Genomic DNA, 15219 nt, shown 5'->3' on the forward strand with positions numbered 1-15219 from the left:
GTTTTTATTCAGACGAGATAATAAAAAGGTTCATACTTATAAGCACTTTTTTTTTTTCTTTTTTTTTTTTTTTTCGCGGGTAGCAAAAAAAATATTAAACCTTTTTACAGCTAATCACAAAAATATGTCTACGCTTCGTTATAAAAACATACGTTGTACACCCATACGAAAAAAAGATTCTTTTTTTTTTTTTTTTTTTTTTTTATCATTTGTGTATGTGCATATACATATAACCATATATAGCATATGTACGTACTTCTTTCGTTGTAACAATTTTTTTTTTTTTTTTTTTTTTTTTTTCAAGACCCTCCGTGTTTCACCAAAACAAAGGATGTGTACTCTTCTCTTCCTTAAGCTGACCAGTTTTTAAAAATGAGACAATAATAACTATAAAGAAGGAAAAAATAATAAAATATAATAAATTAAATAAATAAATATATATATATGCGCATAAAAGACCTTTGTAAATATTACACTTTCTTTTTCCCTTATACATGCAGCATCATGAAGTGGGACAAAACGAAATGTAATATGCACAGAGTGAATATCACGAACACACAATGTGTTGGATACATATATTATAAACACATTGATATACAATAAAGTACGTTTCAATAATGTGTAAATTAGAAAAATTAACGAGAAAAAATTCCTACGGCTAAAACACAAAAATCGCATATCAATATATGAATAACTGATTTAGATATTCTTGTTACAAATGGAAAAAAAAAAAAATTAAATTGCACGTACTTATGTATGTATGTATGTATGTATGTATGTATGTATGTATGTATAAATATATACATATATATTATGTATAAATTATGTATGCGCACATATATGTATATTCGTACTCTCATTCGTATGCACATATATTGTACACTCATTTGTATGCACATATATTGTACACTCATTTGTATGCATAATTGTTCGTATTTTCGCATGTACGTATGCGAGTATGTACGTTATGTATCAATGGGGAAATTTCCCAATATTTTTACTTTTTTTTTTTTTGTTTTCCCGACTATACCAAATGACAAACGTAAAAAAGCAAAAGCAAAAGCAAAAGAAGAAATAAATTAAATTGTCAAGAGTGTTAAGGAGAATACTAGCATTTTACTCGCTTTCCATATATTTATTCAGCCTTCCTTTCACTTCATTTTATTTCTTAATATGTAGTACGAAAAAAAAATTCACCTTTAGGCAATTACAGTATGAACAAAGCTAAAAGTAATTTTTTTTTTTTTTTTTTTTTTAAATATTATTTTCTTCATTTGCATATATATTACACAAGAGCTAATTAATATTATGTCATATCTCAGAAGTAATGACTACTCTTGATAACACAAACCTTGCGATTTAAGTATATGCTGTGATTTATGTATCAGTTCTTGTTCTTTTATGTATTTTACCGTTTCTTCCTTTTTCACTTATTTCACAGAGAAGAGGGATTGTACATAATTATACATACAAATGTGTATTGCAACTAGCCAATTTTACTTTTACACATTCATAGATACAAACACTTAACATCCCCTCGTTGTAATGTAACTAGATCAGTTATTCTTCATCCCATATGTTTTCCATTCCTCTTCATCATCATTAGTAAACGCTGGGAATTTAATTTAATTTTGCGTCGTACTTTATTATACTCAAAAAAAGGACAACTTTTATTTTTTTTTTTTTTTCCTTTTTCCCCCCCGTTCCCAAAAAAAAAAAAAATAAATATATTAATCTGAGAGACTTTTTTATGAACACAGTAATAAGAAACAGATTTGACAAAATTATTTTATTTTATTTTTTTTTATTTTTGTATTATGCACTTCGCAAATATACATATACATGAATACACATGCATATCCAAACATAAATGTACACATATAACAACTGTGTTATAATCCTATCACATAAATGAAATTGTTTTTCATCTTTTTCAAAAAACTTGTAATCAAAACAAATGCCCCAAAAAAGTGCAAACAATATTACTCGTATCACCAGATTGTGTGAAATATACATGTACGTCTTATTAAATGAAATATTATCCCTTTTCACTTTCACGAAATTGAGTAATATTTATACATAATTAAAAGGCAGAAATATGGATAGACTTTTAAATAATTCGTTAAATAACCCTAAAAATTAACTTATACAATACAATGCAGTAATCATACAATTTACATTTTTGCTATTTTGCTTTATTTTATTACGTTTAATTTTTTTTTTTTTTTTTTTTATGAAAAATGTTAGCAAGCGATCACAATATTCTATACATATTCATTATGCAAAGAATCCAAGTTAAACTTTTTAATGACCTATGAACTTTTTTTTTAATTCATCTAATTTGCTGATTTCCAAAATTGTATACATGAGATTTACACTTGTGACGCATTTTTACATATACATAATATAATACAGATATATGATTTGTATATGTACAAATTTATGTATATATATGTAGTCACTTCCTTTTAATATAAATTATAAAAACAAAATTCTGCAAAAGTTTATATGCTGTATTAATATCATCTAGTTCATTACATGAAGTTGTAGTACCACTGCATAAAAAATACTGCTTCATTCTTAATTTATATATATTTGTAAAATTAGTTTTATTTACATTATTTTTTCTTTTTCCAAAAATTTCTAATTTTTTTTATTCAAGTTATTGATGACACTAAAATTAATCTGTTAAAATATAAAAATAAAATATAAAAATATGAAAATAATATATAAAATATAAAAATATAAAAATAAAATATAAAAATATAAAAATAAAATACGAAAATAAAATAAAATAAAATATAAAAATAAAATAAAATATAAAAATAAAATAAAATATAAAAATAAAATAAAATATAAAAATAAAATATAAAAATAAAATATAAAAATAAAATATAAAAATAAAATAAAATATAAAAATAAAATAAAATATAAAAATAAAATAAAATAAAATATAAAAATAAAATAAAGTATAAAAATAAAATAAAATAAATATACTAATTTTTTGAAAGATGAACCACGTCTAGAACTTTCTACTAATTCTTGACATAATAATTATACATATCATATACATTTATATTTATATAGACGTTTTACTGAAGAAAGTAAGCCAGGTTTCATTGCAAAATCCTCGCCCTAAGTATATTAACCATTTATGTAAACGGTAAAAATACTCCCATGAACTATAATTTTTTGGAAAATTATTGTTTTAAATTAAAAATTATAAAATAATAAAAAAAAATAATAATAGATAAATGAATGCATAAATAAATTAACAAATGAATGAATGCATAAATAAATTAACAAATGAATGAATGCGTTAAAAAATAAAATGAACTAAAATAAATTAAAACAAAAAATTCTAAAATATTTTGAAAATATTGTAATATGAACATAAATGAGAATTGTAAAAATTTTGCATTCTTGTAACTGCACAAATTATACAAATTGTTGAAAGTACCATTTTACCTTTTCCTCCCTACATGGTAAGCTTTTAAACAATTTTTTAAAAAAATTAAAGTGTAATATTTACACCTTTAATATTGTTTTTCTCCTTCTTATTAACATTTCTTGTTCTATCAAATAATAAAAAAGAAAAAATGTTCCAAAAGAAAAACAAAAAATAGTAATTTGTTTAAAGATCCTAAACTTGTATATACAAGCATATATATATATATACATACACCTGTACATGCAATATATTTATTTATGTACATAGTTTTTTAATCCATTTAATTAAAAAAAAAAAAGAAAAAAAAATATTTTATTCCCTATTTGTGCCTTTTAACCCCATGTAGCATTGAAAAGATATAAAAATGGATTTTTTATACAAACAACAGAAAGTTAACAGTATTTTATCATCGTACAAATTGTATTTCCTCCTGTATTAACAGTTTTGCTTGAGCAAACGTACAAATACGTATATAGTTAATTAAATACAAAGTAGTCACACCCGTATACTTATATTTTTATATTCGCATATATAATACATATTATAATTCCACGTGATCATTTTACCTGCACAGTTAATGTTGTCACGAGTAAAAAAAATCCTGTGTCGAAAGGACAAATAAAAGGTTGTAAATTGCGTGAACTAAGAGAAGGGGGAAAAAAAAAAAAAAGTTTAAGTTCCTTTTCTTAACTTCGAACAATTAATACCCCAGTTAATCCTTATATTTTTACATTTCTCATTTTTGTATCATTTCCATTTGAGCGTATATATATATATATATATATATATATATATCTATTTGTACACATACATATATTTACGTTGTGTGTATACCAATTCATGTACAACGTTCAAATGCGAAGCATCACGGCTGCGGATTTTCGATTAAATTTATGAACACGTTCAGAAAATGGCCGATGAGCTCAAAATAAACATATACTATGGTAGAAAGTACCCATTTTTGTGTAGAACAGTGCGTAACATATATAATAATATTGTTAAGAAAAAAGAAAATTTAAACAGTGAGTGCCTAGTAGGGGAAAACATAAAATTTGTGAAAAACGAAAAAGTGGAAGAGATACAAATAGAATTTGTAAACGATGTATCGGATGTAAAGTTTATACAAAGTAGTGACAAAATATTTGCAAAGAGTTTGGATTATTTATTGAAAACGAATTTATACCATTTTTATGATGAAAATAAAAAAAAAAAAAAATTCTTAATGTTTATATTCAAACGCAGTATGATGATTGGATAGATTTTTTTAGATATAAAGATATACAAGAAAATATTCAACATGTATGTGAACATATTAATAATCACTTACATTTGAATACCTTTGTTTGTTCTCATTTCTTAACCTTGTCTGATATATATATTTATTACGAGATGTATACATATTTTAATATAACTAATTGTTATAATATAAAATATACGAAACAGTACAAGAATCTTAATAGATGGTTTAAGTTAATAACATCTTTGCTATATAACAAGGATGATGAGTTAAATATGTACTTACAAAAAAAAGCACTCATGAACAAAGTGAACATAACAAAAGATGATGCAAACACTGTGCATATGTTAAAACAAAAAGCGACAAATACTTCATATTCGGGGAAATTAGAAAATGCTGAAAAAGGAAAAGTAGTAACAAGATTTCCACCTGAACCATCAGGTTTTTTACATATTGGTCATGCAAAAGCAGCATTCTTAAATAGTTATTATGCAAATATGTATGAAGGAAAAATGCTACTACGATTTGATGATACAAATCCAGCATTAGAAGATATCATATATGAAACAAGTATAATAGATGATTTAGAAAAATTAGGATTAAAATATGAAAAAATTAGTTATACTTCAGACTACTTCGCATTATTAGAAGAGTATTGCATAAAATTAATAAAAATGAATAAAGCGTATGCAGATGATACAGATGTAGAATTAATGAGGAATCAAAGGGGTGAAGGTATTGAATCTGCTAATAGAGAAAATTCGATAGAACATAATTTACAAATATTTGAAGAAATGCGTAATGGTACAGAAATAGGAAAAAAAAATTGTATAAGAGCAAAAATAAATATGCAAAGTAAAAATAAATGTATGAGAGACCCTGTTTTGTATAGATGTATAGTGGATACACCTCATCATAGACATAAATTTAAATATAAATGTTATCCAACGTACGATTTTGCATGTCCAATAATAGATTCAATCGAAGGAGTTACACATGCATTAAGAACGAATGAATATAGTGATCGAATAGAACAATATAATTGGTTTTTATCAATTTTCCAATTACGTAAAGTATACATTTATGAATTCAGTAGAATTTCTTTTGTCAAAACGCTTATGTCCAAAAGAAAATTGAAATGGTTTGTCGATAATAGAATTGTCGATGGATGGTCAGATCCACGTATGCCAACAATTAAAGGAATATTAAGAAGAGGATTAACTAAAGAAGCTTTATTTCAATTTATTTTACAGCAGGGCCCGTCAAAAGCTGGAAACTTAATGCAGTGGGACAAATTATGGTCAATAAATAAACAAATCATTGATCCAATTATTCCTAGATTTGCTGCTGTAGATAAAAAAAAAGCAGTTATATTGAAACTCACTGATTTAAGTCCAGATATTGTTGAAAAAAAAAGAGATTTACATATGAAAAATAAATCATTAGGTACTTGTACTATGTACCATACAAACAAATTTTTCATAGAGCTAGAAGATGCCCAAACCTTCGTTGAACAAGAAGAAATTACATTAATAAAATTGGGAAATATAATTATTACGAGAGTCATTAAAAATGGCGAAGATGTTGAAGGTGGTGCTACTGTTAATCATGATACTCCTTTGAAGGAAATATTAGGTGTTTCCAACTTTAGCGGAGATTTTAAAACAACAAAAAAAAAAGTACACTGGATACCCTACATTCGCGAAAAATTAATTTCATGTACCTTGTACGAATACGATCATCTGTTAACAGTGGATAAATTTGAAAATGATAATAAAGAAGAATGGACAAAATTTATTAATCCAGTTACTAAGTACGAAACAGAAGTCTATGCAGAACCAGCTATTACTTCTCTCAAACAGGGGGACAAATTTCAATTTGAGCGAAGAGGCTATTTTATTGTTGATCAAATATCTAACAACAATCATTTTCGCTTAGTCAAAATTCCGGATGGAAAATCAAAAAATATGTCCATAATTAGCTCAAAAGTTGATCCTCAAGTTTTGGCGGGAACAAAAAATAAAACTGTCGCTATGCCTGACAAAGGGAAAACCACCCAGAAGGACAACATGAAAATGTAGTAAGGTCCTTCCTCCCATATGTTTCATATTTCTGCAAGTGAAAAAAGTATAGATCTTCTATGCTCGTTTATTATTTAAACAAGTAAATTTTGTTATATTCCCTTTTTTCCTTTGCTTTTGAAATCTAACTCTTTTTCACCTAATTTGTCAGTTTCCATTATCATCATCCCCCTTACAGGTATCGTTCCTGTTTCGATTATCACTCCTGTTATATTTTTATTTTATACCTAATATTAGTTTTTCACATTTCGATATATTTTATCATATTTCTATTTATTTCTTTACATTTCGATTTATTTCTTCACTTTGCATTTTATTTATTATTTTTTTTTTTCCTCGAATACCTTTTTATAAAAAAAAAAAAAGTATGAAAAAACATAAACACATATGCAAAAATGGAAACAAGAAAAACAAGGAAAACAAGAAAAACAAGAAAAACAAGAAAAACAAGAAAAACAAGAAAACCATAAATATGGCGTCATGTAAACACATAAATTAAACTCACGAATACTTAAACGAGTACATGTAGAAAGTGCTTGTGTTCCTAAATACTCACTCGTGCAAATGGACTATACATATATATATATATGCATATATTGCACATACATAACATGAATACACAGCATGCGTACATAGCAGAAATACGCAGCATGAACATACTACAACGAATCTACATGACTATACTTGAATACGTAAGCATATGTTTGTTTTTCTTTTCGACGATAAACTATTAATGGCTTTCTAAAGATAAGCATTTATTTTATTTTATTTTTTTTAACGTCTCATAACTTGGAGCTTCCCCGGAGTGTTATTTCACTTCTTCGATTCTGACCACATACTTTTATTATAAATATAATTGTCATAAACATAAATAAATAAACATGCATATATATAAATAAAAATGCATATATATAAATAAACATGCATACATATAAATAAAAATGCATATATATAAATAAACATGCATACATATAAATAAACATACATATATATAAATAAACATACATATATATAAATAAACATACATATATATAAATAAACATACATATATATAAATAAACATACATATATATAAATAAACATACATATATATAAGTAAACATACATAGTACATATATATATATGTGTAGTAACAGCTCTAGAGTCGTATTAACGACCTACATTTTTTATGTAATATTTTTTTTTTTTTCAGTTTTCTCATTGTGTTTGAAATTATAAAAAGGAACTTTATTCATACATGCATTTTTTCGTTAGTTGTTAATCATTCCTTCTGCTTATAATCTAGTCCGTTCTTTTACTGTTTATTTCTTTTCTCTGCTTTTCCGTTTCTTTAATTTTTTTTTCTTTTTTTTTCCATTTATTCCACCCTTATTGATCTTTGGCCCACTTCACTTGCCCTTATTTTTTTTACGTCTTTACACAGTTCAAATTGTCTTCCTTCAAACGATTAAAATACAGCTAAATTCTGCATGACAGGAAAATTGAAAAAAAAAAAAAAAAAGCGTAACAAAAAAGTGGAATAATAATAAGCTGCTTCTATATAGCCCCAGCATTTTTGATAAAAAAATGAAGGATACGATAAATTATAGATTCGAGGATAATAAGGATGAAATGGTAATTATTGTGAATGAACAAAATGAGTTTTCAGATTTGAAAACTCGAAAAGCTATGAGAACGAACAATTTATGGCACAGATCAACGGCAGTTTTTGTGTTCACCAAATTAGAACAAGAGTATTTTATTTATATACATAAAAGATCTAAAATAAAAGATTACTGCCCTTCTTACTATTCCATTGGCTTTGGTGGGGTAGTTTCCAGTGAAGAAGAGTACCTTCAGAATGCACTCAAAGAACTGGAGGAGGAAAGTGGAATAGTAAAAAAACCTGAACAGCTATTTTATTTAGGCATATTAAAATGTGACACGGGTTGTACCAGATCTTTTGTCAGCTCTTACGTAATAACTAAACACGCATCGTTTCTAATTACATAATATTACATGTGGGTGTATGGATATATGTATAAATGTGTATAAGTGTACATATGTTTGCGTGTAAAGCTACAGACAGTTTTAGCTTTTTACATTGGGTAAATTACTCTTCATTTTTAATCATTTCACAAGTTCATTACTTCTCCTTATTTCGTTTTTTATTTTTTTTTTTTTTTTTTCTCTCAGTTAACCTTTGTCAACCCGGACTTTCAAACAGTACCTCAATTAAATGAAGTCGAATTTATAACAAGAATTTCGATGAATGACTTTGAGAAATTTTTGGAACAAGAAAAATTCACACTAACAAGTATGCACAAGAACATTTTAAACCTTGTTATTTTTACAAATAATTTATGTTTATACTTTTCTATGACCAATTTTTGCATTATATACGTTCGCGTCAGCAACCTATTTTTCTGTATTCTGAGCATAGCTCAAAAATTTAAATTCATCTTTTTTTTTTGATATGTAGCATTTAAATAAAAAAAAAAAAAAAAAAAAAAAAAAAATCTACATTAATATTTTTTTATATATATACACACATATATGCATACATATGTACACACACACACACACACACACACATACAAACATACAAACGTACAAACGCACAAACATACAAACGTACAAACATACAAACGTACAAACGCACAAACATACAAACATTTCATATGTACACACGCGCATACGAACAAACATATTTACAACTTCTTAGGTATATTCATATATAACCATTTCAAGGACAAAATGACAAAAACCCACTTGGACGAAATTTACGAAAAAATTAACTAAGACTTTTTTGTAATCCACTTATCGGATGAAAACTAAAAAAGCAAGAGAGTTAGCTATAGTTAGTGTGTACATACCGCTTTTTTTTTTTCTTTTTTTTTTCAACTTTGATCTATTTACATATATTCGTTTACATTAACCTATTTATGTTTACAATTTTCCCCGCACTAATTTATGTTAATTTTTCAATTTCCATTTAATGATATTTTCCCTATCTCATACTTTGCTGATGATAAAAAGTACCAAAATGAAAAAACATTTTTTCGCTTTTTTCTACATATTTGCAAAATTGAAGTTTTATTTGTAAGCCCTGTTGTTCCCTTCATAGGGAAAGGAAAAAAAAAAAAAAAAAATGCAAAAAAACAAAAAATCAAAAAATCAAAAAATCAAAAAATCAAAAAATCAAAAAAGATATGTTAATTTCCATCCTTTTTTATATGCTACATTGCATAAAGACAAAAAATAAACTTGTATTATACTTTTTATTTCCCTTTTATGATCTTACAAAAAAAAAAATATACATTACACAAATGAAACTTCTGTACATATGTGATACCAGATTTCACACATTTAACTCAAAAGAGAAAAAATACATATTTAAATATATGTTTTATTCCTTGCAAGATTTGCTTAATAATAGTAAAACAAGAGATATCAAATTCTGGCTCGTGTGCATAAGTACGTATAAAACTGTAAACGACATCAAACACTAAGATGAACACACACACGTGCATACATATATATGCATGTATGTATGTATATATGTATATATATCTATACATATGTACATTATACAAATAAACGAATTTTCTGGTATCTCATTTTTAGTTGCCCCATTTTCCTTTTTTCCCAATTTTCATTTTTATTTCCCCTTTGTCTAGATCTAATCGATTATTCAGATGTTCTAAATTTTTCTGATCCGTTTGATTATGAAAATGTAAAAAAAGCCATAGACAAAATATCCCCTTACTTCTACTTAAATAATGAGCACTCAGTAGTAGGAAGTGAAGTAGCTGTAGACCCCTTATTAGCCTTTTTAAAAGAACATAAAAGTACGCATTCCTTCGAATGCCTCTTCATCCGTTTTATCATAAAATTCTTTTGCTATATATTCGGGATCCCCTTTCTTTCTATATTTTTGTCTATAACAAGTCATATTAGCCTTAGCTTTCAAATTTATGTATGTGTAAACATACATATGCATACGCATATATACGCACGTACATGCGTAAACAAACAGCAGTTTATGCATGACTCTCTTACCCATTTATTTGCTTCTTAGATATTGCAAAAATCAAGAAATGCGATAAGGCTGCAATTATATCAAGCAATGTTCATATTTGGGATGATAAAATTTCGGAGCTAAAAATAATAGGAAACATATTGAGTGAATCCATATGTGAAATTAATTTTTTTAACGGTTAAACATATTTTTGCCCATTATAATATTTTTTTTTGTATATAATAAAATAATGCACACTTACTAAGATATAACGTTTATATACTGTTAATTTTTTTTTTTTTTTTTTTTTTTATATCCTTTTTCTTCCTATATTTTTTTTTTTTTTTCAATTAGTTATGAACGGGATTATTGATGCTACAGGGAAAATGCAAAAAATCAGTTCCGAATTGAGTAAATATTCAAACTTCTTTTTCAAGAATATAGAACTGAACAAAGTAAACATTTTGCAAATATCAAAAGAGATACTAGCCATCAAATTTACTGTTTCAATTACCTTAAGTTTGAAAAACCAGGTACAAAAATAAAATAAAATAAATAAATAAATAAATAAATAAAGTAGAATAATAAAATAACATAATAACAAAATACGGAAAAGCAAAAAAATTAAGACAGGTAGAACAAACGAGACGAAATAGATCGAACGCGATGAGATAGACCCAGCAAGGAGAGATAAATCTAATAGCAGTCATCAAATTGGTAAAACCTAAACATGTGAAAACTAACAAAGTCGAATTCTTCCTTTTAATTTATACTTACCTTCTCAGCTATTGCTGAAATGTGAAGCAAGACCTTTAATAATAGAAGTAGGGCATGAGGTTTACGTCAGTTTAAATAAGTTATCCGTTGAATTTGACATAAGAGCAAAAGCTTTGAAGGATGGCATTTCTCAGCATTTAGTTAAATTTTGCATTTATCTAATCGTTGTTAATATGCGTGTCGAAAAAAGGGAACATAAAAAAAAAAAAAATAATAATAACATGTATATATAAGTTTACATTTACTTAAACATTCACATTTATACTTACACTTACGTGGGCATCTGCATTTCCAAATGCTTGGAACCTTTTATTCTGTAATATTTATCAAAATTTTATTTTCCTTTTTCTCCTACCAGATATATGGAATACCTATCTTTTTAAGCAGCCCATTGTTACAAGAACAAAATTTAATTTCGCTAAGTTCTTTATCAAAAGAGCTATATGAAAATGTAAAAAAAAAAAAAAAAAAAAAATTACCAAATTAGCAGCGATTCTTCCACCCGTCGAAGCTACATATCATGCACTGCATATATACATGTGAATATACATCCAGATTTATATATACTCATTCATGTTTATGATGACAAACGGAACAACAAAAATTAAATAAAAATAATAATCACAGGAACAAGTACTAATACTAAGATCTAATATAAATCCGACGGACCTAACAATGCAGTAAAAAAAAAAAAAAAAAAAAAAAAAAAGAAAAGAAAAGAAACAGTTTATGGCAAAATGTACACACGCAAGGACAAAAACTTCAAATGCTTAGTGATACTATTTTTTCGTTCTTTTTGAATAGCGAAAAAGAAGTTCGATTCTTGTGGGTAGGAACTCCTATGATTAAGGAGGAGAAGACAATAGCCTTATGTTTGCACGTAAATTTTGTTCTATATAATTTGTCACTTTTTCATTTATCTCTCATATATAACATTTGAGTATACATATATATATATATATATACAGACGTATGCATCATATACATATATGCATATGTATAACCAGAATGAGTGGAATATGTATATCGATGTAATAACGCAAAATATATGCTTTATTCTTTCCACATTACAAAGGGATTAGCAACACAAGAAACTTATTCGCTCACTATAGAAGAGTGTTCCATGGATAATGAAAAAACAATTGATATGATAGAGGACACTACACTGAAGGAAATGCTCCATTTCCTAATTCTGATTGAAGAATTTAACCCATTAGTAATTAAAAAAAAAAAAAAAGTTACAAAAGGGTACAAAAGGATATCGTAGTGTGCGTCTACATCATTTCACATATTTTTTCAAGCTACATTGTTTTACTTAATCACATAATCAATTAATGACATATGATCATATTTTACTTTATCTTTTATTTCCTGATAGCATTATAGTAATGAAAGGTTAAATTATTCTTCCAAATTCTCACGCAACTCGTTGATAGAGTATATAAACAAGGGAAAAAAATTTAAAATCAGGTTATATATTCATATGCAAACATGTGTATTTCAATTTTTTTTTTTTTTTTTCTAGCCATAAGTCATTTCTTTTATTCATGTTTTTTTTTTTTTTTTTTCTAGCCATAATTCATTTTACATATTATTTATTATTTTTATTTTTTTTTCCCTTCAAATTCCATGATAGGAAAAATAAATTAACCCTTTTAAAAAACTTAACTGGTGATAGTGCTAACACGAAAAAGGAGGGAACAATGTTATTAGCAAAAAAGAGTGATAATATTTATCGAAAAGACGACTTCAAAAAAAAAAAAAAAATTATTGATCCAAGATCTCTCCTTTTAGCTAATATGAATAAAGCTTTTCAAAAAAATATTATATAAATTTAAAAAGAATACAGACATACGGCGGGGTATGCTAGTCGTTCCGTGCTGCGCAGATCTAACTTTTACACATACATAATACATACATATAAATATGCATATATATATATATATACATGCATTCTTCCCTCCGTACATAACGTTGATTTATATACGTAAAAATCTCTGCAGAATAATACATGTTAAATGGGTTATTATGCCACTAAAAAAGGATAAAAAGTATATATATGTATATTTTACTTAAAAAAATGAATAATTCTTTTTTTTATTTTTAAAAAATTCCGTTTTTTTTATCTTTCAAAAATTCCATTTTTTTATGGTCATTATTTACAACCTTTTTAGTAATGTATGAAGTTCAAACAGCTAAATTTATGTTTAACCTTTTACATTTTTTCATCATAATAAAAAAATAAAAAATAAAAATAATGCTAATAAATTCATATGTATACAATTTAATTTAAAGCGGTGGAGACATACAACGCAAATTTAAGTTTGCACAGTTTGAAAAAATATATAATATATAACAAGTGTACATACATTTAATATGTATGAAAAACTAAAATAAAGGAAGGCTACTTGCATATACAGCAGTAATAAGTTCGAATGCACCAAAGAACTACATAAAAGTATTCACGTGTTTATCGCATATGCTTTTATTTTAGAGTGAATTATTTTTTTTTTTTTTTTTGCTTATGTATATTTATAGCGAATCATTGCGCAAGTACGTTATGTACATTTTCCATGACTAAAAAAAGCGTCCGCTCAAAAATTGTAAGCGTAATGGAAATTGAAATGATGAATTTTAAAGTCGCAAAAGGGTAAGCAACATGCGTATACGTGCATATACATATATATATGTGTACATATGCGCATAATACATGTACAGTGCTGGCAAATATCAAATACTCGCAGTCCATCACATACCAACAAATATATTAAAGTTGCCACTAATTCCTTTACAATTAGCATTTCAAACAAATCTTTGAATAAACACGCAAATAAAAAAAAAAAAAAAAAGTAATGGAAGATAACAAAGCTGAGTCACCAAATAAAAGAAGGGAAAATGCGAAATTTTCAAAATTCGTTACCTCTTTAAGTTTTATGAAAAAAAATATAGAAGGGAAAGACGAGAATGTAAAAAAGAAAATAAAATATTCAAATGATGATCATTTATGGATTCTTAAGGATTATGAAGATCAAGTTAATGCCTTTTTAAAAAATAAATCATCACAAAAAAATAAAAATAATGTTTCTTTAAATTGTTTAGGAAGGAAAACATATAATAATTACAATAATTATGTAAATTTGTACAATATAGAAATTAAGAAATTCATTAATTCCGTAAAAAAAAATAAGCCCATTCATTCATTGAGAGAATAGAAATAACTGCCTTTTTAAGTTCTATTTATTTATTGTACTTTTTTTTTTCTTTTTTTTTATTATTTTTCCTTTTTTTTATTATTGTTGTGTACAACATATTTTACACATTATGTAGTCCACAACTTTGTGCATATACAATGTCCATACAAATTCATTCCTTTTAACGAACGAGCTTTTCATTTTTTAAACTTAAACCAATTTAAAATTTGATAATATACTGCTTTCACTATAAATGTATTTAACTACATTTTATTAGTATTGGTTTTGTCTTCATTCATTTTGTTGGTTTATTTATTAAATTACTCATTCATTAATTTATTCATTTATTAATTTACTCATTTATTGATATATTCATTTATTAATTTATTCATTTATTAATTTACTCATTTATTGATATATTCATTTATTAGTTTATTCATTTATTGATATGTTCATTTATTAGTTTATTCATTTATTGATGT

General features: G+C 25.7%; 3 protein-coding genes across 3 annotated transcripts; all 3 read left to right on the top strand.

Moving 5' to 3' along the window:
• Window positions 1-4361: 4361 nt before the first annotated feature.
• Window positions 4362-6769, top strand: MKS88_004096 (glutamate--tRNA ligase; the record flags this gene model as incomplete). The annotated part of the gene is made up of 2 exons (XM_067217244.1): window positions 4362-4562; window positions 4694-6769. 2 exons carry the CDS (start codon window positions 4362-4364, stop codon window positions 6767-6769), a joined length of 2277 nt encoding a protein of 758 aa, XP_067071692.1.
• Window positions 6770-8335: 1566 nt separating this feature from the next.
• MKS88_004097 (nucleoside diphosphate hydrolase) lies at window positions 8336-13378 on the top strand (the record flags this gene model as incomplete). The annotated part of the gene is made up of 13 exons (XM_067217245.1): window positions 8336-8725; window positions 8945-9065; window positions 10172-10225; window positions 10429-10599; window positions 10830-10967; window positions 11124-11302; window positions 11555-11686; window positions 11905-11997; window positions 12174-12226; window positions 12351-12426; window positions 12622-12762; window positions 12925-13016; window positions 13183-13378. 13 exons carry the CDS (start codon window positions 8336-8338, stop codon window positions 13376-13378), a joined length of 1836 nt encoding a protein of 611 aa, XP_067071693.1.
• Window positions 13379-14398: 1020 nt separating this feature from the next.
• MKS88_004098 (uncharacterized protein) lies at window positions 14399-14758 on the top strand (the record flags this gene model as incomplete). Its single annotated transcript, XM_067217246.1, has 1 exon — window positions 14399-14758. One exon carries the CDS (start codon window positions 14399-14401, stop codon window positions 14756-14758), a length of 360 nt encoding a protein of 119 aa, XP_067071694.1.
• Window positions 14759-15219: the final 461 nt, after the last annotated feature.

The sequence above is a fragment of the Plasmodium brasilianum genome, chromosome 12, assembly GCF_023973825.1.
Source record: "Plasmodium brasilianum strain Bolivian I chromosome 12, whole genome shotgun sequence".
NCBI lineage: Eukaryota > Apicomplexa > Aconoidasida > Haemosporida > Plasmodiidae > Plasmodium > Plasmodium brasilianum.